The sequence below is a fragment of the Nicotiana sylvestris genome, chromosome 9 (genome assembly GCF_000393655.2).
Source record: "Nicotiana sylvestris chromosome 9, ASM39365v2, whole genome shotgun sequence".
NCBI lineage: Eukaryota > Viridiplantae > Streptophyta > Magnoliopsida > Solanales > Solanaceae > Nicotiana > Nicotiana sylvestris.
In genome coordinates, this window is record NC_091065.1 from 81606776 (window position 1) to 81631198 (window position 24423).

Sequence of the window (24423 nt, forward strand, 5' to 3'; positions counted from 1 at the left end):
GGATTTAGGCCTAGGGATTTGAAAATAAGATTTGGTGATTTGAGGGGTCAAATGAACTCCGATTTTGGTAAATTTTATATGTACGGACTCGTGGCGAGACGAGGAATTCAGTGATGTGACTTTCGTAATTTTTCGAGAAGTGGGCCCGGGGCTCGGGTTTTGCAAATTTCGTGATTTTTGATATTTTTCGAGTCTTTTCGATTGGGTTATATTCCCTTAGCCTATTGTAATATATTCCTTGTGGTTTTGGCAAGATTCGACGCGCGAGGATGTCGATTCAAAAGGAATGGGCATCGCGGAGTAGACTTTTGGCCGTCTTGAGGTGAGGAATAGATGTAAATGCTGTTCTGAGGGTTTGAAACCCCGGACTTTCACATCGTAACACTATATTGAGGCGTGACACGCACTCCATGGCGAGTTCGGGGTCAGATACTATTGGGGATTGTGACTTGGTCCATCCCGTGTGATGTTTATACTATACTGGTGATTGATACACATACTTCATTGATATTACTGGGCTTGATGCCATGTTTGGGGCCTTGTGCCGATTTGTAAAATCCTTCGAGGATTGATATTACTGCTTAGCATGATTTGCATATCATTTAATTTCAGTCCAAGGTTTTAAATGTTGTTTTGCAAACTCAGCCATAATTCTAAGTGTTGAAAACTTAAATGATATTTTTAAATGTATTCCGGGCTGGGAACTTCTGTTTTGTAAATGCCCAAGGGGCTTATTATATTATTTTCTGGACTGATTATAAAGTGACTTGAAATAGTGGTAACAATGACACTGTGTGATATACTTGAAATAGTGGTAACAATGACACTGTGTGATATACTTGAAACAGTGGTAACAATGACACTATGTGATATACTTGAAACAGTGGTAACAATGACACTGTGTGATATACTTGAAATAGTGGTAACAATGACACTGGATGATATACTTGAACAGTGGTAACAATGGCACTGTATGATATAAATTGGTCAGGTAACAATGGCTGACCGGTCAGGTAATAATGACTGACCAAGATATTGCGCTTGGGCTGTAGGAGCCCCTCCGGAGTCTGTACACACCCCCAGTGAGCGCCGTCGACGATAAATAAATATGGATGGCTCGGGCTGCACGCCGTAGTGGGTACTGGAATGTACCATCATATGCATTGCATTGCATTAATGTATTTGTATTTATACTGGTGTTTAGCTGCTCAGTTCCATATGTTGCTGTATATTCGGATTGTAGCTTACTTTGTGTATTTACTGGATTTTCTTATCTTCGGACTGTACTTACTTTTATTACTCACTGGGTCGGAGTACTCACTTTACTCCCTGCACCTTGTGTGCAGATCCAGGGCAGTCTCAGGCTCAGTAGATCCAGCCTCTAGGAGTATCGAGGTAGTTGCACGACGTTCGCAGCCATTGATCTTCTCCCTCCTATCCTATCTCTTTATTTCCGCATTATCGAACTTTGGATATACTGTGTATTAGGATGATATTCTATATTCTAGAGGCTCAGATTCGTGACACCGGGTCCTAGTGAGATTATATTGGGTATTTGTTAAAATCTTCAGTACTTTAATCTTGCTTAATTGATATTTCTTTCCGCTATTTTTGATAAATTGGGTTAAGTGTTGAATAATGGTCGGGCTTGCCTAGTAGTGTGCTGGGCACCATCACGACCGGGATTTGGGTTGCGACAAGTTAGTATCAGAGCCTAGGCTACTTGGTCTCGCGAGTCATGAGTCAGTTTAGTAGAGTCTCGCGGATCGGTACGGAGACGTCTGCAATTATCCTCGAGAGGCTGCCGAACCTTTAGGAAAACTTCACATTCTTGAATTCTTATCGTACGTCCTTGATTCAGTTTGAAAAGAAACTTTTGAAATTCCTTCCGCGTGATCGTATGCACCAACGAGCGCTCAGTATCAGATGTGTCTCGATGGCTTTTGATTCCCCGATCGAGGGGCGAGGTGTAATCTTTGTGAGTTTGAAGTTAGACCAGTCTGGAGGACTTGAGGCCAAATCTTTGCCAATGGCTTGAGCACCGAGGTGCTGATTTTGTGAGCAAGTGTTTTGAACTCATATGTTCATTATTGTCCTTGTTAGCCGGAATGGCGGTTGGATATCCACGTGATGAGTATGTTAGTGTTGCGAGGTGTATTTGTACGACTTGGTAGTGGCGAAGAAGCCTACTGGATAGTAGATGAACTGTTAAGTGATTCGTTTCTTATTGTGATTTGTTGAGTAGCCCGAGTTATGGGCGCGTGAAGAATATTTTTCGTGTCTCCTAGTTAGATAAGTCTGGGAGCTGAGATCGCTTCCGTAAATGTATTATGACGAAATCGTTGAGTCAAGGAGACCACCTTGAAGGTCGAAAATATTAAAGGAAGAATATGTTCCTACTTGGTTGAATAGCCCAATAATGGAGGCTTGAAAGGTATTTTCTATGTGTTGTGATCTATGGCTTTGAGCCAAGTTGGGGAGCTTGCTGTTGATTAGCTGATTGCACGGTTTATTACCTGCGTGAATTCTGGTTATTGGTGTATTGGTGGGTTATTGCAGCTACGGAAAAGGACCATGAGTGGTAATTTGAGTAAATGAATTGTTGGATGCATGCTATGGTTAGCCTTATTGGCTCATGTTCAGACTTGAGGGAAGATTCATGATTTATGCCTCGTATAGGTGCAGGCTTCGAGGGAAGTGATCCCTCTAGGTGCTTTATCGAGAGGGTATTCATATGTTATAAAATTCAGTAGAGTTGGTTGCATTCGGGGCCAAGTCAGAGCTGGGTGGCTCTCAATAGCGGTCCTAGTTAATTCAAGAGGTAAAGTGTGGTGCCTAATGATTTTGAGTCTATAAGTACGGTTAAGAGTCAAGCTTTTGAAGCAGCTTATGAAGAAAGACACAGAATGTTCTATGATGTTTTGACTTGCGGTGTAGCATTTGAGAGACATGAAATGGTCATGGTATTTGAGACAGCATGGTCTCGTGATTTAAGGTCACTCGGGGTGAGTTTGGTTGAAATAAGTTAGGTGTTAAAGGGAGATATTATTATTTCTAAGGCAATCAAGGATAAATTGGAAGGAAGTAGATTGATTAGCCATAGTTGAGTTGGTATACTGGTGTCAGTGATCGGTTCGTTCAGCGTGATCGAGTTATGCATGTGAGGCTTGTCGGCCGCAGTGATTGATGTTATTCTGAAGCATTCTTTTGTTAGGGCCTATTATGAGTAGGCGGATCCCAGAAAGTGTTATGGTGGCTTGGACAACTACTTAGAGATTGGCATATTCGACAATTATGAGGATTCGCCTGTATGCTGCTATAGTTCTCCTGAAGTGAGTTAAAAAGAAAGTCTTATGTGATGAAGTATTAGCCTATCGGCGGTTCCAGAGTTGTGATGGAAATCGCGTCTATCGTATATTGGCACGTGAGGTGCAGTGAGTGGTATGGAATTTGAAGTAAGGACCAAGGTTGCAGTTTGGTCAATGACTGTGATGTCACGATCTCGGATGAGCAGTATATGAGTTTCAGTGTTTTGAGTAAGATGGGTATTGACGTCAGTATCACCTGAGGTCGGTGTTCTGTGAGAAAGGCTTTGCATCCTGGTTAGGGATTCTTGATCGCTTTTCAGCGTTAGTGCAGCCGGTGGTTTGGATGTGCAGACCCGTTAATTATTTCGGAAGATGGTGGGAGCTTGTCCCACAGGAATATTGTATAAGTGTGACATGTAGTCACTTGATTAATTAGAAATTTAAACCAAGTATGAGGATTTTGGTAATATCATCCATTTGAGAATTTATGCCTGGAGGGCACTCTGTTTATTGGGTTATGGACCTGTGAAAGATTATTGGCCTAGCTTGGCACGATCAGGATCGACTTGAGGTCGGTGGATAGATTTAAATGTGGAAGTGAGCCTTACGTCAGGCCAGTTGTGTTTATTTCAGCAATGCGCTCTTTATGGAAGGATAGTCGCAGTCTTATTTCGTGGTCAGTTAATTCATGTAAAGATATATTGCACCGTATGAGTTGTGAGACGGCTTGGTAAATTCCTTATGTGTTGAGGTTCCGCTCAGCGGTGATGTTATATGAGCAGGATGAGACTTAGATCATGTATCGCACCTCAGTTGTGCTTGAGTTTGTAGCCTATAGCGCTATATGTTTCCTTGGGAATGATATTATGCACCTTAGTGTGTTTATGACCGATATTCGGTATTTTGATGTGATGAGCTATTCAGCTCGACGTATATCTCCTTATGTGAGTTCTATATGTGGATCGGGCGGCACGCCGCCATGGGTATGTTGTTTGGATCGGGTTGCATGCCGCAACAGTGTGATGTTCAGTTCAGTGCCCATATTTGCTTTTATGTGTTCTGTTTTCCTGTTTTCTGAGGAAGTCTATGTTAGTGTGCGAGTTGAGTAGTTCCTTCTAGAGTTCGCCTTCCTTTTGTATCGCGTTCGAATTGATAGCATACTGGCACATTGTGGAGTCTTGTGGGATTTTTGATTATGTCTGAGGTGGCTTATTACCTGAGCAGTTCGTACTGGGTGAGACGAGGTTACTAGATTTGGGGTCAGTGCAAACTGATTATATGAAGTATATTATAGAGCAAAGATCATTCTTTGGTTTGGGACAAGGTAATGGAACTTGTCAGGAGTGTAGATCCAATGAATTGTTGATTCAGCAGTTGGTTGTGAATTTCGGCACATCTCTTCAGTCGTATCGGTGTTGAAAAAAAACTAGAGCAAGACCTGTGTAGATCATGAGATGCAATGGGAGCATCAGATTCGTGGAATTTCGACTATTATGTTTAAAGAATGTTATTGTGGTTCTATGAGTAAAGTGATGCAAAGTGTGAATTCAGCAAAGTTATGCAGTCATGTTTGGGTACAACGTGTGGAGATTGATATGGTGGTCGTATGATGGAAACAGGCTTGGCAGGGAAATTCAGGATGTTGGAATTGGGCCTAATGGCTTATTTGCTTGAATAAATAAGTATATCTACAGAATTATCGAGCTGATGTGCTCAACGGAGTAGTGGTAGCATGGGAAGGTGCATGATGTGTTAAACAAGTGATTCCAGACTACTTCAGTGTAGTTCTCAGCACGTTCGAGGACGAACGTATGTTTAAGTAGGGGAGATTGTAATGACCTGACTGGTCGTTTTGAGCTTCGACGCGTCATTCAGTAGTTTGAGGCCATGAGAGGCTTCATCTCAGGTATATTAACTTGCGTGTATGGTCAGAATTAAAAATTCAGGAAGTTTGGAGTCAAATCTAAATGGAAATTCTCATTTTGAAAGCTTAAAATTGAAGAAATGAACTAGGATTGGAATTTTGAGTAAACGACCTCGGAATCGAGATCTGAAAGTTCCAGCAGGTTCGTATGATGATTTTGGACTTGGGCGTATGTCCGGATTTGGTTTTGGATAACCCTTGAGCATTTCGGCGTATATTGTGGAAGTTAGTATTTTAGAAGAATTTCATAAATTTGGGTTGGAAGACATTTCAGTGTTATAGATGTCCGTTTGGGATTCCGAGTCTGGGAATAGCTCCGTATCGTGATTTTGGAGTTGGGAGTGCGATCGGAAGTCAATTCAGATGTCCGGGGGTCATTTCGAAGTCATTTGGCTAAATATAGAAATATGAAGGTTTTTGAGCAAATTCGACCGGAAGTGGAAATTTTGATATAGGGGTTGGAATGCGATTCCGAAAGTTGGGCCAAGTCTATAATGTCGGATGTGACTTGTGTGCAAAATTTGAAGTCATTCCGGAATGATTTTGGTAAGGTTTGAGACATTTAGTCTCTTTTAAGGAAGCTTAAGTTAGAAAAGTCAACCGGATATTGACTTATGTGTTAGAGGGCTCGAAATGCGAATTTTATGGTTTGGATAGCTTCGTTAGGTGATTTGGGACTTAGGAGATTGTCCAGAATATTTTTGTGATTACCAGTGTAGAATTAAGCTTGAATTGGCAAAGTTAGTATTTTGGCGAATTCCGGTTGATAGGTGAGATTTTGATCCGAGGGTCGGAATGGAATTTCGAGAGTTTCTGTAGCTTTGTTATGTCATTTTGGACTTGTCTGCAAAATTTGAGGTCATTCGGACGTGGTTTGGTTGGGTTTTTTATCAAAAATGGAATTTGGAAGTTCGTGAGATTCATAGCCTTGAATCTGATGATGATTTGATGTTATTTTGGGTGTTTCGAAGGTTGGGACAAGTTTGAATGATATTTTGGGACATGTTGATATATTTGGTTAAGGTCCCGAGGGCCTCGGGTGGATTTCGGAAGGTTAACGGAATGAAATTCGGACAAAAAAGAAAAGAAAAAGCTGCAGAAATTTCTGCTGCAATTTTCTGCAGAAGGTCTTTGGACTGCAATCGTGGAGCGTACTTCGGAGGCCTATATCTCTTGATATATAAGGAATTGTGAGATGGTTCGAAAACAAAAGTTGTAGCCCTTCATGTCTAGTTTCCAGAATGCTAAAGAAATCGTAATTTGGACATAGGTAGAGAATGTTACGGTCGATTGAATATGACTGGTGGAGCTCGTTCTCCAGAATTTTCTAATTTCGGGGAGCCTACTTTAGAAGCTCATATCTCGGGATATATAAAGATTTATATGGTGTACAACCTATCAAATTAAAGATCTTTGAGTCTAGTTTCTAAATCTTTAAACCGTTTGTCATTTGGATATTTACACAAGACGTTATGGGTGTTTAAACAGAAGGTGTCCGACAAGGAACAATTTTAATAGGATGTACAACTTGTATAGCACAAGTGGAAGGTACAACTCGACGAAGCACAGGCAGATTGTTTTATACACGGGTTTAGCTCACTTTTCTTCATTTCTTCAAAGTATGGACGATTTTTTGGGAGCTTCAAGAGGGTATTTTCATCATCAATGTGAAGGTAAGTTATCCCCACCTATTTTGAGTTAAGTACATCAATTATGTATGGATTTGAGCATGAAAATTGTAGAAAAATTGAGGATTTAGGCCTAGGGATTTGAAAATAAGATTTGGTGATTTGAGGGGTCAAATGAACTCCGATTTTGATAAAATTTATATGTACGGACTCGTGGCGTGACGAGGAATCCGGTGATGTGACTTTCGTAATTTTTCGAGAAGTGGGCCCGGGGCTCGGGTTTTGCAAATTTCGTGATTTTTGATATTTTTCGAGTCTTTTCGATTGGGTTATATCCCTTAGCCTATTGTAATATATTCCTTATGGTTTTGGCAAGATTCGTCGCGCGAGGAGGTCGATTCGAAAGGAATGGCATCACGGAGTAGACTTTTGGCCGTCTTGAGGTGAGTAATAGATGTAAATGATGTTCTGAGGGTTTGAAACCCCAGACTTTTACATAGTAACACTATATTGAGGAGTGACACGCATTTCATGGCGTGTGCGGGGTCAGATACTATTGGGGATTGTGACTTGGTCCATCCCGTGTGATGTTTATACTATACTGGTGATTGATACACATACTTCATTGATATTACTGGGCTTGATGCCATGTTTATGCTTAGCATGATTTGCATATCATTTAATTTCAGTCCAAGGTTTTAAATGCTGTTTTGCAAACTCAGCCATAATTCTAAGTGTTGAAAACTTAAATGATATTTTTAAATGTATTCCGGGCTGGGAACTTCTGTTTTGTAAATGCCCAAGGGGCTTATTATATTATTTTCTGGACTGATTATAAAGTGACTTGAAACAGTGGTAACAATGACACTGTGTGATATACTTGAAACAGTGGTAACAATGACACTGTGTGATATACTTGAAATAGTGGTAACAATGACACTGGATGATATACTTGAACAGTGGTAACAATGGCACTGTATGATATAAATTGGTCAGGTAACAATGGCTGACCGGTCAGGTAACAATGACTGACCAAGATATTGCGCTTGGGCTGTAGGAGCCCCTCCGGAGTCTGTACACACCCCCAGTGAGCGCCGTCGACGATAAATAAATATGGATGGCTCGGGCTGCACGCCGCAGTGGGTACTGGAATGTACCATCATATGCATTGCATTGCATTCATGTATTTGTATTTATACTGGTGTTTAGCTGCTCAGTTCCATATGTTGCTGTATATTCGGATTGTAGCTTACTTTGTGTATTTACTGGATTTTCTTATCTTCGGACTGTAGTTACTTTTATTACTCACTGGGTCGGAGTACTCACTTTACTCCCTGCACCTTGTGTGCAGATCCAGGGCAGTCTCAGGCTCAGTAGATCCAGTTGATCAGCAGATCCAGCCTTCGCTACCATTGATCTTATCCCTCCTATCCTATCTCTTTATTTCTGCATTATTGGACTTTGGATATACCGTGTATTATGATTATATTCTGTATTCTAGAGGCTCAGATTTGTGACACCGGGTCCTAGTGAGATTATATTGGGTATTTGTTAAAATCTTCAGTACTTTAATCTTGCTTAATTGATATTTCTTTCCGCTATTTTTGATAAATTGGGTTAAGTGTTGAATAATGGTCGGGCTTGCCTAGTAGTGTGTTGGGCGCCATCACGACCGGGATTTGGGTCGCGATAGAGGCGTGAGTCGCGCCTACTAACAATGTATTTGGGCAGGCCCCAATGTTTGACAATGTGTGAGAAAAAGAGTCGAGTTGTATCTTCTGCTGATGCGTTTTGCGAGGCTGCTATGAAGGTTGCATAGTTTGAAAATTGATCTATGACAACCATGATGGATGCAAGATTACCGACTTGGGGCAATCCCGTGATGAATCTGAGGGAAACACTTTCCCATGGTCTCTGTGAGACATGTAATGGCTGCAGGGGTCCTGTCTGTGATGAGTGATCCGACTTATCTTTGTGGCATGGCTGACAAGTCTTCACACGCTGAGGAGCGTCACCAGTCTTTTGAGGCCGATGACATGATGGATGATCGTTGCCGCGAAGGGTAGCAAGAACCAGGGGTTCATGTCTGTTGACTACCTTCTCCAACTGCATGGCCGAGATGTTTTCAGTGGCAATCTTTATGGGAAAGCATGGTATGGTGCAGGGCTTGGCCCCGTTTTCTCCCATCATCAGGAGCATGTTGGCATATGGTACCGGTATGGTGTTGGTTTACCTCATGAACTCCAAACCCACTATGATGTCGAAGTCATCTATGATTGTGATGCGCAGGTCGATGTTTCCATTGTATGGGCCAAGTTTCACCGGGACATTTGTAGCTGTTCCACCCAATGTCTGGGGTGGTGAGTTGATAGCCTTGACACGGCCTTTTCTCTTTTGCACGACAAGACCCAGGCGCTCTACTTGAGTTGAAGCCAAGTAGTTGTGGGTAGCACCCGTGTCTATCAATGCGTGAAGGGGCTTGCCATTCACTTTCAATTCGACGAACATTAGGGTCCTCGCTTGTTTAGGAGGTCTCTCGTCCATCTTTTCGTTCCCTTTCTTGGTTATTGGAACTGATGTTTTCTTAGGAGGACATGTATTGGTCCCCGCTATGGCATGCGGGATAGAGCCAACAATTGCATTGTAGGCGCCTACCTGGTCTTCTTCTGATGTGTCTGATGCGTCTGACTCATCCTCGACAGTCTGATGAGCATTGACCTTTATGTTTGGGCATTCATTGTTCCAATGTGCCCCGCCGCAATGACGGCATTCTGAGGGAGGCTTTCCCCCCTGATAGTTGTTGATGGATGCAGCACTATTGTTGCTGTAGGGAGGAGTCTTAGTTTTGGATGCACTCCGATCTCCCCCACTTTTGCTTGGGCCACCATTGCTGGGATGGTTCCCGTTGAATCCCCCCTCGGGCAGATGGCTGGGGCCTGTCATTCTGAGTTCCCAAATGATAATCGCCAAGGCATTATGCAGCTTGAATGGCCTTGGGCAGGGTGTCTACCGGTTGTCTCTATAGTTCCATACGGGCATGAGGTTTCAAACCTTCTATGAATGCGAAGAGTATGTCTTTGTCCCCCATGTCGTGTATGTTCAGCATGAGTGCGGAGAATTCGCGCACGTACTCCCGCACTAATTTGGTGTGGCGGAGTTCCCGTAGCTTTCTCCTTACATTGTATTCCACATTTTTGGGGAAGAACTGCAGGCGTATGGCTACCTTCAATTCATCCCATGTCTGGAGAGTATCTTCACCGGCCTTGATGGCTTCATATTTGACCCGCCACCAAAGTTTGGCATCGCCCTGAAGATACAAGGCAGCAGTTGCTACCTTTTTGGATTCTTCCAAATAGCCCACAACATCGAAGTATTGTTCGATGTCGAAGATGAAGTTTTCCACTTGTTTAGCATCCCGGGATCCGTTGTATGGCTTTGGCTCCGATATCTTAAGCTTTTGTGGAATGGGAGTGAGGTTTGTTGCACCCCTGATGTGGTTGTCGCCTCCTCGAAGTAGGCTCTGTAGGGGCAGCATTGACAACATTGAGGTTGCCTGTCAAGTCGTCTATGGTTTTCTGCATGGCAGTTAGTCTGTCTGCCTCTTGTTTCTGATGGGCTAAATTGTCGGCACGCTCCTATTGGAGGTCCTCAAATTTGCCATGAATATTGGTAGTTTCGATGGCTGCCGTTTGTCGGTCATTATCAGAGTCACGACTGATGTTTGCAATGTCATTTTCTGCCTGCCGCATTCGGCGGTCCAGGTTGTCCAACCTTTGCACTAGGTTGTTGTTTTGATCAGGCACCGTATCCACGATGGGTTGTAATCGGTCAACCGTCTCTTCTAGGGATGCTAGACGCTCCCCATGATTCACCATGGTCAGAAATGGTGATGATGGAAAATGTGTTCCCTCGTCCGATGTCGAGCCTAGGCTCTGATACCAACTGTTACACAACGCCTTCCTAATGTTCTTTGGAAGGGCAACGTAAGGCTAAGCAACCAATGTCAGTGCGGTTGTTGTCTGCCAATGAGGTCCCCTCCGCATGCTAGACTAGATTGTTAGTGTCGTGCGGGAAAACCAATGTCACGAGCAATTACGGAAGCTGAGAGAGAATTGGGTTTTGAATGATTATGAGGATTTTATTGATGACTGAAATGCTAATTACAAAAGATGCGGTGTCGAGGGGGAGAGACACCAGTACAGAAAATTGCTTGCTTGAAAATGTTTGATTGTTTGGTCCCCCTTAATAATGCTTAAAAAAATAAACCAACATTACCTGACTAGTCCTAATAAAGCTGTAGAAGCACACTGAATGAAAATAATGTAAACTAGCCTATAATTATAATGAAAAGGACTTAGTTTATTACAAGGTAGAACTAAGTCCGATGGCAATAACTTTGTCTTGCGAGTCATGGTCTGCGCGCGCGTTGCTATGGGCGCGCGCGACACTTGCTGTGTTGGCCTGAGGTTGGGCGCTAGTGCTTGGTATCAGGGTCTGTGCGCGAGGCACTGCTGGAATGGGCCTGTAGCTGGGCGTTGGCGAGGCATCAGGATCTGCGCGCACGACATTGTCAGGGCGCATGGCGCTGTTGTCATTGGCCAGCCCTTGGGCGCTGGCGAGAGGCATCGGTGGGGCGACAGAGGCGCATGCGCGCTTGTCACTTGGTGCAGCCAAGACCACGGGGCCGACCATGGCGCTAGGCATTGTGAGGCTTGCTAGGCCACCATGGGGCGCGGCCAAGGGGTCATGGGCGTGTCTAGAAAACGGCCCATGACAGTGAACATGCTGGAACTATGGACATCAGTCCTTTAAATTACTTCACAAGAACAGTCATACAAATTTCAAATTTATTCAAACCTTGGCTTAATCCATGTACATGATAAATGGAGACTTGTAAAGGGGCCTAATGAACAAAGATGATCTCAAACCTTAGGCTCATGGGCAAACATGCTTATAAAACATCAATACATGTATAAGCCAAACACCTGACATTTTAATGGATTCAGATAAACATTAGAACCAAAACCTTACTGATTTTTGACAGAAACTTAAGCAAAAAATCTGTGATCCAGAGAACAAATCAAAATAAACTGAATAATTGGTTCATTTGCCATATAAACAATCCACAAACCTGCTCATACACCTTCTAAACATGTTATTTAATATTGAAACTAAACAATTGGCTAAAACACAAACCCCATTTTATAATACCAGTACCAGCTCGTTTAACATCTACCATTACCAATCTACTACATGGTATTTAAACAGTAAGGAAAATAAACAAAGAGAAACTATGGCAAATACAACCTATATTCCATCGGATTCCACTTGATTCTCATAACCAGCATTCAATCAGTATTTCTGGACTAAGAAAGTACCTGGAAATGAAATTAAAGGGGATAAGATCAGCAGTAGCAACAACAGTATCCAACAGTAGAAAGAAACCACAGAAAATAAACAGCTTTAAACCAAAGACTAATGCTCAAAAATCAAAAAATCTACAACCAGAACTTCAAACCAAGCTTTTAAACCACCAGATTAAAATCATTTGAGCCCAGATAAGTTAGAAACTATTTCAGGAATTAGAAACTGAAGAGATCACAGAAAGAATTCAATCAAACAGTGAAAAGCAGCCGTTTCTATTTTTGGATTTTTATCTCCTAGGTCTATCTCTTATTCTGTCCTCCCTCTTAAACTTCTATATCTCTGTTTCTTTTTCTTTGGATTCTATATTCTGTCCCTTCTCCTTCAGTCTTTTCCTAAGCAAGCTTTATATAGGATCTCTTAAGACAGCCTAAAATCAATTCCCTATTCACAAATGCCCCTTCCCCAATTTCTTAATTGATTCCACTAAATTCTTTGCTCTTTATTTTATTCAATAATGCACTCCTAAACCCTACCACTATTAGAAGCTTCTTAATTAGTTAGGTAAGGTTCACACAACATAAATAATCCCTAGGCTACCCTTACAACCCCTGTTAATTACTCAAACCTAAAAAACAGGTCAAATTGACCCAAAGTTCTTGAGCTAATGTCTGTAATCCAAACCAATTTCTGTGATCACATGGAAGGCAGAAAAAAAATCGACTACTTAAATGGATTAAACATACGACTGATTAATAACAACTACTATATGACTGATTAATATCAACAAACAAACATGAAATTAGTTAGGTTATAAAAACAAACTACCTAATTAGATGAACTAAGTCAGCGAACCAATAAGAATCATAGAACAACTTTCACAAAAAGAAACAAAGGGGACAACGAGCAGAGAACTGTTTGAACTCAACAGAATGGTCGAGTTTTCAAAGGGAGTAAAAAAATCTAACTAAAGAAAGGGAGAGAAAAAGGAGATGAAATGGATTAAAAGAATGAAAACACTTACATCAGAAATCAACAACCTACTGTAGACATTGATTTAACGAGACTGATGTTACACATTTGGTCTTTCTCAAGAACAACTGAGCAACATCAGTCTTTATCGAATCTAATCTTCAAAACATTGACAGAACATCATCATATGACCATGCACGCCACTAGGTTTTATTGAGGACAATCTCAGATTTTTAGGGCTTGACCTCGAATTTAAGATTCGAGAGATTCTGGCAATATTCGAGGGAAAACAATAATGGATTTGGTACGAGGGAGATATGGGGGTTAGGTGGTGTTGATTTGGGGTCGATTGGGTAAGTTAGGGTTTAAGGGTCTGACCTTCTATCCCATATTCGAAGAGTTCGACTGTGATTCGAAGGTAATGGGTTGAGGATTCGGAACGGGGAGATGAAGGAGAGCCAATGGTGTGAATTTGGGGTTGTTTGGTGGTTGCCCTCCGCCGTAGCCGATTTCCAGCAGGCGATCAACGGTGGTTTGAGGCGGCAATTTTGGCTGGTCTCTAAAGAGAGATCAGAGACGATGAGGGGAGGGGGGGTTCTGAGGGGGTAAGGGGTTTGAGGTTTTGAGTATATTAAATTGATGATTTAATTAGGGCTGTTGGATGATTGGAATCCAACAGCTCTGATTAAATCATTAATGGAAACGGGGTCATTTTGTTTCACTAGGGGGAACCGATTTGGTTCTAGATCGGGTCGGGGTTTGGGAAATGGGCGAGAATCTGGACCGTTTTATCAAACTAATTCAACGGTCCAGATTAAAATGCCTGAAATGGAGTCATTTGGATTAAGCTGGAGACGGGCCGGTTATTGGGGCGGGTCTGGGCCGGTTTTGGTTGGGTTTTGGGGACAATTGTCAAGTTTTGCCCAAATATAGCCTTTTCTACTTCCTTTTATTTTCATTTCTTTTCCTTTCCAATTTCTTTTAAATTAAACTAAAATAAAACCCTAAATTAATTCCTAATCCAATTTTTCTAATTAATTTAAGTAACTCTAAATTATGACTACCACAAATAAGTTAAGTACCAAATTAAAGGGAGAATTACCAAAAAATCAAAAATTAAAAAGCAACAATAAACTATTTTTTGTGATTTCCATTTTTCTAAAGCTACTTAATTAATTATTAAAAATGCAAAGTTAAATCCTAAATGCAAAAAAATGCAACATATTTTTTTTATTTTTAAATAATTTAAATAAAATAACACATGCACAGACAAATGCAAACAATAACAGAAAATACCACAAAAATCCGCAAAATTACGAACAATGGAAAAAATTGTTTTGTTTTTTGAATTTGTGGGAATAATTCATATAGGGCAAAAATTACGTGATCACAGCTGCCCATCTTTTCTCGGAAACACGAAGAGTTTTCGTGCAAAGATCAAGTAAGTGGATATGAGCGATTTTTGCCCATTTGAATACTCCGTGGGAAGCATCTTTGAAAGAATCTTACCGAACCTCTACTTCAAAGGTTTCCAACATATCCTTAGCTATAAAGGAATCAGGTCAGTGTAGTTCGGGAAGTTTCGGTAGCTGGGACTACCATGAAGCTATGATTTCACTATTGCTGCTACTACTACTGCATACTGACCTCCTTATTACACCGTGACAAAATAAAAGAAGCTAGACTAAGTTATGAACTATGCATTACAAAAATTTATTTTCAAACTTGATCTTATGATTGTTGTTGCCTTGTTGACTTGTATTTTCCTACAGAAGTTCCTTTGTTGCTGACTTGAATCGTAATTTTGTGATGCTTTCCCTTTCCTTCAATTACTTTCCCTTGTTTTCCAGGTGGATACCTGATTGCCGAACATTAACCGTCTTCCTTTGACTGTTATTGCCTTTCCTTGAATTGCTTCCTTCTGTTCTTCTTCCTTTCATTTTTTAGGTGGTTTCTTGATTGCCAATACTTGAATTGTGTTCCCTTCCTATGAAACTCGAATTGCTTTCCCCTTTAAACTTTAACTATCTTCTTTTGACCATTGTTGCCTTCTTTTTGTTCTCCAGGCAGGCTCCTGATTAATGAAACTTGAATCGTACTCCTTGCCTTCGTTCTTCAGGCAGGCTCCTGATTATTGAAGTTTGATTTGTACTTCTTCCCTTCGTTCTCCAGGAGGTTTCCTGATTTAACAAAAATTTGAATTTGTACTTCTTCCCTTCATTCTTCAGACGGGCTCCTGAATTCCAACATTTGAATTGTACTTTTTCCCTTCATTCTCTAGGCGGGCTCCTGATTACTAAAACTTCAACTGTATTCCCTTGCTCTCCAGGTGCGCGTCTGACTGTTGAAACTTGAATTGTATTTCCTTGCTCTCCAGGTGGGCGCCTGACTGCTGAAACATGAATTGTATTCCCTTGCTCTCCAGGTGGGTGCCTGATTGCTGAAACTTTAACTGTTTTTTCCTTGACTTGTTCTCCCTTGTTCCTCCAGGTGGGTGCCTGATTACCAATATTTGTGTCAATCTTCCTTGAAACTTGATTTGTTTTCCCTTGTTCTCTAGATGGGCTCCTGATTACTTGATTCTGAACTGCTTTTTATCCTTAACATCCGTGTTGTTCTTCCATGTTCTTTAGACGGGCACCTGACTTCAACAAAATAGACAAAACAAAGAAAAGTTTCTACCCCAATTTGGTAGCCGGGAACCTTTGTGAGGGTTAACTGAATCATGTTACTTAATATCTCTAACAATCTATAAACTAGATCCCATTATCTAGGAGGGTCCTGAAAATTTCTAATAAAATGCGCGTTTCAAAGCTGCATTATATTTTCTTCTATTGAACCTTGTTATCTTACTTGGTCCTAAATCTTCATCCTATTATCCAGGAAGGTCCTGAAAAGTTTTAAATTAAATCTTATCTTACAAGTGATGCTTTTAAAGCTAAACTATACTTCCTTAATGCCGAACTTATGCTAAAACTTGTTATCTAATGGAATTCTTAGTGCTACGTCTCATTATTCAGGAGGGTCCTGAAAATTTCTAGTGAATCATATCTCAATCATGCAAACTTCGAAGTTTCGCTTATATTCCTTTGGGGTACATTTATGCTAGATTCTGCTACTCATGATTATTATGAATTTTAAACTAAGTCCCATTTTCCACGAGGGTCCTGAGAACTTTGCGATCAAACCTGCTTGGTGCTTGCTCTTTCTTCACGTAGGATTTCTCCGAAACAAATGAAATTTTTGCCCATGTTTCAAATCTAAGAAAAATCTTGTCAGTTTAAAATGTGGTAGTTAGTTGTGGAATTCTTGCTAAAGGTGGTTCTTCCTTTGCCATGTTTTGCTTTGATTGGCTGCCTTGAGCCGGTTGAGAATTGTTTGACCTTCTGATTGATCCTTAACCCCAGGACCCTAGATGATCTGAGTGCTCTACACCCCAACCGTTGTTTTTCATTTCTGACCTCTGTATCTCCCGCGACATTACTGAACCATTTCACCGATTTAACTTTTCCTTACACTCTATGTCCCACTTTTCATCACATTATCTCTTGCGTGCCCTAGCCGCATTTTGCTTTGTGCAATTTTGAAACTGGTAGTAAACTTTGAAATTCCTTCTTATTTGTTTAAACAAGGCTAACCTTGGAAGAGCTTTAGAGGAGTAAAATTAATAGCAATGAAATGCGACGATTTTGAGAATTAAGAATAAAGAAGAAAATCCAAATTTGGATGACTGTTGGAGAGAGAAAAAGAAACTTATCTAAGTGGATTAACTGGAACCAATAATCATGGTATGTATTTTGGATTAATCAACCCAATCTATTTAACTAATCACTTTTCCAATTGTTTTACTTTGTGCTCCAAGATCTCCGTAACCCAATGTTTACTTTCCGCCAGCTTACAGACCTTGTTCGGCTTGCAGTGCCCTGAAGGTTTTTCACTGACAAACCTCTCTCATTTCTTCATTCCTAAATTCCTTGTCGCCTCGTGGTGCCCATGAAGGTTTTCACCAATAAGACTCTCTCATTTTTACTTTCTCTTAGCTTTCATCGCCTCATGGTGGCCACAAGGGTTTTCACCAATAAGACTCTCTCATTTTTTGATTTCTCTTGCTTAAATCGGAGTGTTGCCCCTGATATGAATCCTCTTTACTTGCTTGACTTGGCATCTCTCGAATACTGATCAGGAGGTCTTTCTTTGGACGGTAATGTGGGTTCTTTGGATATGTTTGGAAAGAAAAGGGTATCAAAAAGGCTCAAAGCAATTTAAATGGGTCAAAATTACAACTTTTAGAATCTGATCTCTTACCACAATCACAACTTCTACCCTAGTTTCTTGCTTGGGAATTTTTGATTTTTATTTTGATATGATATGACTGAGCTGCCTACGTATCCTTAACCGGAATCAGGCCAAACGTAGTTCACACATGAATTTCTTTGTTTTCTTGTACTTTCTCTTTTCGCTTCTTTTTTTCCTTTCTTTTATTTTCTTTCTTTTCTCTCTTTTTCGTTATTGATTCCAAAAAGTGGGGTATGAAATAAAATAAATAAGGCTCAAAAGGGGAAACAAAGGGTAGAATGTTTAGATAGCAGAAAAAATGGCCTTCGTCATTCCAATCTTCAAAACAATGCCAAGTACAAACAATCAACAATTGAACCAAAGAAATCATACATAATATATCTTGACTGCATCAGAATTGATAGCCATGTCTACACATTTGCCTTCAATATCTGTTAGATACAAAGCACCATTGAACAACACTCTTGTTACAATGAACGACCCTTGCCAATTTGGGGCGAACTTGCCCTTCGCTTCAGTCTGGTGTGGAAGGATGCGCTTTAATACTTGCTGACCCACTTCAAACTTTCAGGGACACACCTTTTTGTTGTACGCTCTTGCCATTCTCTTTTGATATAACTGCCCATGACACATTGCTGCCAATCTCTTCTCATCAATCAAACTTAACTACTCCAAACCGGTTTTGACCCACTCATCATCCTCAATCTCGACCTCAGCAATAATTCGAAGGGACGGGATTTCAACTTCCACAGGTATCGCTGCTTCAGTGCCATATACCAACAAGTAAGGAGTTGCACCCACTGAAGTGCGAACAGTAGTGCGATAACCCAACAATGCGAATGGTAACTTTTCATGCCATTGCCTGGAACCTTCCACCATTTTTCGAAGTATCTACTTTATGTTCTTGTTGGCTGCCTCGACTGCTCCATTCGCCTTAGGGAGATATGGGGTGGAATTGCGATACGTAATCTTAAATTATTGACATACCTCTTTCATCAAGTTACTGTTAAGATTAGCACCATTATCTGTGACGATCACCTTTGGTATCCCAAATCGACAGATGATATTTGAGTGAACGAAATCGACCACTACTTTCTTGGTCACAAACTTAAGAGTTTTAGCCTCAACCCACTTGGTGAAATAATCAATGGCCACCAGAATGAACCTGTGCCCATTGGATGCTGTTGGTTCAATTGGTCCAATGACATCCATGCCCCAAGCAACGAAGGGCCATGGTGCCGACATTGTGTGCAATTCCGATGGTGGAGAATGAATTAAATCTCCATGTACCTGGCATTGATGACATTTGCGCACAAAACTGATACAATCTCGCTCCATGATGAGCCAATAATAACCTGCTCGGAGAATTTTCTTCGCCAGCACATATCCACTCATATACGGTCCGCAGACACCGGAATGCATTTCGGTCATACAGCCACGACTTGTTTAGCATCTATGCATCTCAACAATCCAAGATCTGAAGTTCTTTTAAACAAAACTCCTCCACTGAAGAAAAATCCACTTGCCAACCATCGAATTGTTCCCTTTTGATCCCTCGTGGCTTGCACCAGATATACCCCCATTCTGATGTACTCCCTGATATCATGGAACCACGGTTCACCATCAAGTTCTTCTTCCACCATGTTACAGTAAGCATGCTGATCTCGGACTTGAATATGTAGAGGATCGACATAAGCTTTGTCCGGATGGTGCAACATTGATACCAAGGTAGCCAAAGCATCGGCCACCTCATTATGGACCCTTGGAATATGCTTGAACTCCACTGATCGAAACTATTGACAAAGATCATGCAGACATTGTCGGTATAGTATGAGCTTCAAATCTCGTGTTTCCCATTCTCCTTGAATTTGATGTGCCAGAAGATCTGAGTCTCCCAAGACCAAGACATCCCGGACATCCATGTCTGTAGCTAGCCTTAAGCCCAAAATACATGCTTCGTACTCAGCCATATTATTGGTACAATAAAAATGAAGCTGAGTCATAACAGGATAGTGATGCCCTATTTCAAAAATAAGCACAGCTCCTATTCCAACTCATTTCATATTAGCAGCCCCATCAAAGAAAAGTTTCCAACCTGGTTTTTCAGTCTACTCTAGCTCGTCAATATGCATCACCTCTTCATCGGGAAAATAAGTCCCCAATGTCTCATATTCTTCATCAACCGGGTTCTCGGCCAAATGATCGGCCAACGCTTAGGCTTTCATTGTGGTCCGAGTCACATAAACGATGTCACACTCTGTGAGCAAAATCTTCCACTTCCCAAGCCTCCCTATGGGCATAGGCTTTTGAAAAATATACTTCAACAGATCCAAGCGCGAAATGAGGTAAGTAGCGTAGTATGACAAATAATGTTTCAATTTTTGTGCTAACTAAGTTAGGGTGCAACATGTCCTTTCCAGGTGAGTGTACGTAACCTCATAAGCTGTGAAATTCTTGCTAAGATAGTAGATGGCCTGTTCCTTCCTGCCAATGATATCATGCTAACCCAATACACAACCAAATGAATTTTCTAGGACTTTCAAGTAAAGAATCAAAGGTCTCCTTGGTTCTGGTAGAACTAGCACAGGTGGGTTTGACAAGTATCCTTTTATCTTATCAAATGCTTCTTGACACTCATCAGTCCACTTGACCGCAACATCCTTCTTCAGCAACTTGAAAATAGGCTCACAAGTTGTCGTGAGTTGAGCAATAAACCTGATGATGTAGTTCAATCTCCCTAACAGACTCATCACCTCAGTCTTGTTCCTCGAAGGTGGCAATTCTTGGATAACTTAGATATTTGATGGGTCCAACTCAATTCCTCGACAGCTGACTCTAAATCCCAACAATTTTCCGGATGGAACACCAAATGCGCACTTGGCAGGGTTAAGCTTGAGGTTGTACCTGCGAAGCCTCTGGAAAGATTTCCTTAATTCTCTGACGTGGTTGGCCTAGTGCTTCGACTTTATGATTACATCATCTACGTACACCTCAATCTTCATATGTATCATATCATGGAACATAGTAGTCATTGCCCTCATGTAAGTTGCCCCAACATTTTTCAAACCAAATGGCATTACTTGGTAACAATAAGTTTCCCATGGCGTGATGAATGCCATCTTTTCCTCATCTTCGTCATCCATTAAAATCTGATGATACCCTATATAGAAATCCACAAAATATCCAATCTCACGCTTGGCACAATTATCGATCAAAATATGGATGTTGGGTAGTGGGAAATTATCCTTTGGACTTGCTTTGTTGAGATTGCGGTAATCAAAACATACTCTAATCTTGCCATCCTTCTTTGGTAATGGCACAACATTAGCTAACCAAGCGAGATATCGTGTAACCCGAATGTCTTTGCGTCCAACTGCTTAGTGATTTCTTCCTTAATCTTCACACTCGTATCAGTTTTGAACTTTCTTAATTTTTGCTTGACGGGAGGGAATGTCGGGTTAGTGGGTAAATTGTGGACCACTAAATCAATGCTTAAACCTGGCATGTCGTCGTATGACCATGCAAAAATATCTTTGTATTCAATCAGGGCTTTGATCATCTCTTCCCTGATCTTTGGTTTAAGGTGGATGCTTATTTTTGTCTCTCTGATATTATCTGTGTCCCCTAAATTGATGGCTTTTGTATCATTCAGGTTGGGTTTGGGTTTTACTTCAAAGTGATTTAATTCATTACTAATTTCTTCAAAGGCCACTTCCTCATCATATTCTGATTCGTCATCACACTCTACTTCTTTAATTATTTTTTTCAGAATCAGATTGATTTTTAAGACTGGGCTGAGGATTCCTCATACATGTCATGTCATTAGAACCAGCGTAAAAAGAAATGTACAGAAAAGAAAAGAAAAACAAAAGGGAAACTATCAGGAATGAAGAAGAAAGGGAAATTGCATTTCATTGAATGATAAAAGATAACGAGGTTTGCACACTCAAACAGACCGAAAGATAAAAATCTGGATTCCAACCATAGAATAACCCAGACAAACTGAAGGAAAATAAAAATAAACTACCAAGACTCCTTTCGAGTGGGGAGAGAAGTGGCTTTCCAATTATTAAGCTTTGTTTTTGACCCGACGAATTGAATTTCTGCGTTGCTAGAACCTTCACTACTTTCCACCATGTTCACACCATCGAACAACTTCTCAAATCTTTCAATTAACTCCATATCAAGATCAATCACAGGACTGGGAATTGTTGTTACCGGCCGTTTTCTGTTACCGGACTTGACAAATGTTCTGGAGAGACGTGGGACTGGCTTTGGAAGGACTCATGCCCTCTGTTTTAACTTTCTGGCTCTTCTTATATCTGCGGCAGTAGTCTTGAATCCCAGACCAAATGTTCCCATGTTTTCAGGAAGAGAACACTGGCTGTATGATGCCTTGCAAAGATGATCCCAAACTTTTACTAAGTACAAAACCATTCTTCAACATCTCATAGGCCACCATGACTGATGCGGCAGTTATCTTCGGATTTGGAATGTATTTACCCTTTTGAACTTTCTCTACCAACATCGTGTCAAAAACCTGGTAGACCCACAGTCCCTTGTCATCTTCCACTTCAGTGAACGGTACAATGGCATCGTTGTGAGCACATAAACTATCTTCGCCATGCACAACTATTTCCTGTCTATCCCATTCAAATTTGACCACCTGGTGTAGTGTTGATGGGACTGCTCTAGCGGCGTTAATCCACGGTTGACCTAACATCAGATTGTAGGAAACAACTATATCCAACACCTGGAATTCCATTGTGAACTCAACTGGCCCTATCGCCAGCTCTAGCATTATCTCCCCAATTGAATCTTTGCCTCCGCATCAAATCCCCGGACACAGATACTGTTCTTATGAATCCTCTCATCTTCCACTTTCAACTTACTCAGAGTGGAGAGAGGGCAGATGTTCGCACTGGAACCATTATCGACCAATACCCGGGTAACCACAGAGTTCTCACATTTCACCGTAAGGTAAAGGGCTCTGTTATGCTCAGTACCCTCTACGGGCAATTCATCATCGGAAAAAGTGACTCTGTTCACTTCAAAGATCTTGTTGGCTATCTTTTCCAGATGGTTCATGGTGATTTTATCGGGAATGTGAGCCTCGTTCAAGATTTTCAATAAAGCTTGACGGTGCTCGTTTTAGTGGATTAACAATGACAAGAGTGAAATTTAAGAAGGCGTCTTCCTTAATTGTTCCACAATAAAATAGTCCTGCACCTTCATCTTCCTCAAGAATTCCTCTACCTCTTCTTCAGCTACAGCTTTCTTTACTAGCACTGGGTTATCTTTGGATATCTTAGCTTTTCTCAACTCCTCGGGGGCAAAACATCTTCCCGAGCGAGTCAAACCCTGGATTTCGCAAACTTCTTCTTTGATTTCTTTCCCCTTTTAAGGCACTGTAACCCGTTCGTAATTATATGGAATAGACCTGCTGTTGACTATTGGTAACTGGGTTACCAACTTGATAATAACATGACCTGTGCGGGCGCTCTCCACGATTACGACAGGTTTGCTTGCCACTCCTAGCACAACCACTTTCATCCTTTCTTGCTTTGCTGCAACATCACTCGAAGACCCCTTCTTAACTATTACGGATGGTTCACTACTCCTTTCGCTTGACTTGAGCACTAATTTCTCACTTGTTGATTGTTCAACTATCTTGACCCCACTGGACCAAATCATCATGACGGTCTGTGATGGCTTCCTGGCCTCCCCTACCTCATGCACTATTTCAATCATATTTGCCTCCTGATGGGCTGGCATCGGATTTTGGTTGATATTGGGCGCCTCGGGAGCTTGAACTTCAATCCGATTGGTATCAATAAGCTCATGGATAGCACTTTTTAAGTGCCAACACTTCTCCGTGTCATGAGCTGGAGTACCAGAACAATACTCACAACTTACAGAATAATCAAGATTTTTCGGGGGAGGATTTGGCAATTTGGACTGTATCGACCTCAACATGTCCAGTTGTCTTAGCCTGTGGAATAAACCGGTATATGACTCTCCCAATGGAGTAAAGGTTTTCTTTTTCTGCAACTTTTCATCCTTAAATACTTGATTAGGCCGAAAACTTGATCCAGGAGGGTTTGGGTAGGCTCGTGGGAGTGGATAAGTGTTTTGGGGAATAGGCGCATGCCATTGCGCGTGGGTGGGAGGTTGGTTGTATGTTTGGGCATGGTGGACAGAAAAATGAGGTTCTGGTAGGGGGTAGTAGTGTTGGGGTGGATTATATGGGCTGTGAGAGTAACTTTGGCGGTGGGGTCGAGGCTGATTATAGTGGTGAGATGAGCCTATGGGTCCGAACCAAGTTCCTGGATCAACCATTGCTACGTCCTCTCTCTTCTTTTTCCCAATTCCTCTTGTGCCGCCCTGAATAGCCTGAGTGGTTGCCTTAATAGCCGAATAGCTCATGATTTTATTCGACTTGATCCCCTCTTCTACCATACCTCCCATCTTCACTACTTCATTGAAGGCTTTCCTATAGCTGAGAGCAGATGGCCATAGTAAGTAGGTTCTAAGGCCTGTAGGAAATAATCCACCATCTCACTTTCTTTCATTGGAGGGTCTACTCTTGCTGCCTACTCTCTCCATCGGAAACCATACTCTCTCCAATTTTGTCGAGGACAGTCGATCTGGAACGATCTCAAGATTGTATTGGAAGTGACAAGCGAATGTTTGCGCCAGATCATCCCATGTATACCACCTTCCGTGATCCTGCTGGGTGTACCACTCCAGCGCCGATCCACTTAACTTTGACTGAAATATGCCATCAGCAATTCCTCTTTTCCTCTAGCTCCCCTCATCTTGCTACATAAACCTCTCAAGTGTGCTACTGGATCACCGTGCCCATCGTACAAATCAAACTTGGGCATCTTAAACCCTGCTGGTAATTGCACATTTGGAAACAGACACAGGT

At 41.4% G+C, this 24423-nt stretch overlaps 1 protein-coding gene across 1 annotated transcript; it reads right to left on the minus strand.

Moving 5' to 3' along the window:
* Positions 1 to 22292: 22292 nt before the first annotated feature.
* On the minus strand, positions 22293 to 23960 carry LOC138877838 (uncharacterized). The gene is made up of 3 exons (XM_070157481.1): positions 23007 to 23960; positions 22722 to 22889; positions 22293 to 22637 (listed from the first exon to the last, which is right to left on the minus strand). Exons 1-3 carry the CDS (start codon positions 23958 to 23960, stop codon positions 22293 to 22295), a joined length of 1467 nt encoding a protein of 488 aa, XP_070013582.1.
* Positions 23961 to 24423: the final 463 nt, after the last annotated feature.

Coding starts and splice junctions, on each gene's coding strand:
- LOC138877838 (XM_070157481.1), bottom strand. CDS start 23,960: ATGGGAGGTATGGTAGAAGAGGGGATCAAGTCGAATAAAATCATGAGC. Junction 22,890..23,006: donor GAGTGGCAAGCAAACCTGTC/GTAATCGTGGAG, acceptor GTGCCTTAAAAG/GGGAAAGAAATCAAAGAAGA. Junction 22,638..22,721: donor AATTCTTGAGGAAGATGAAG/GTGCAGGACTAT, acceptor CACTAAAACGAG/CACCGTCAAGCTTTATTGAA.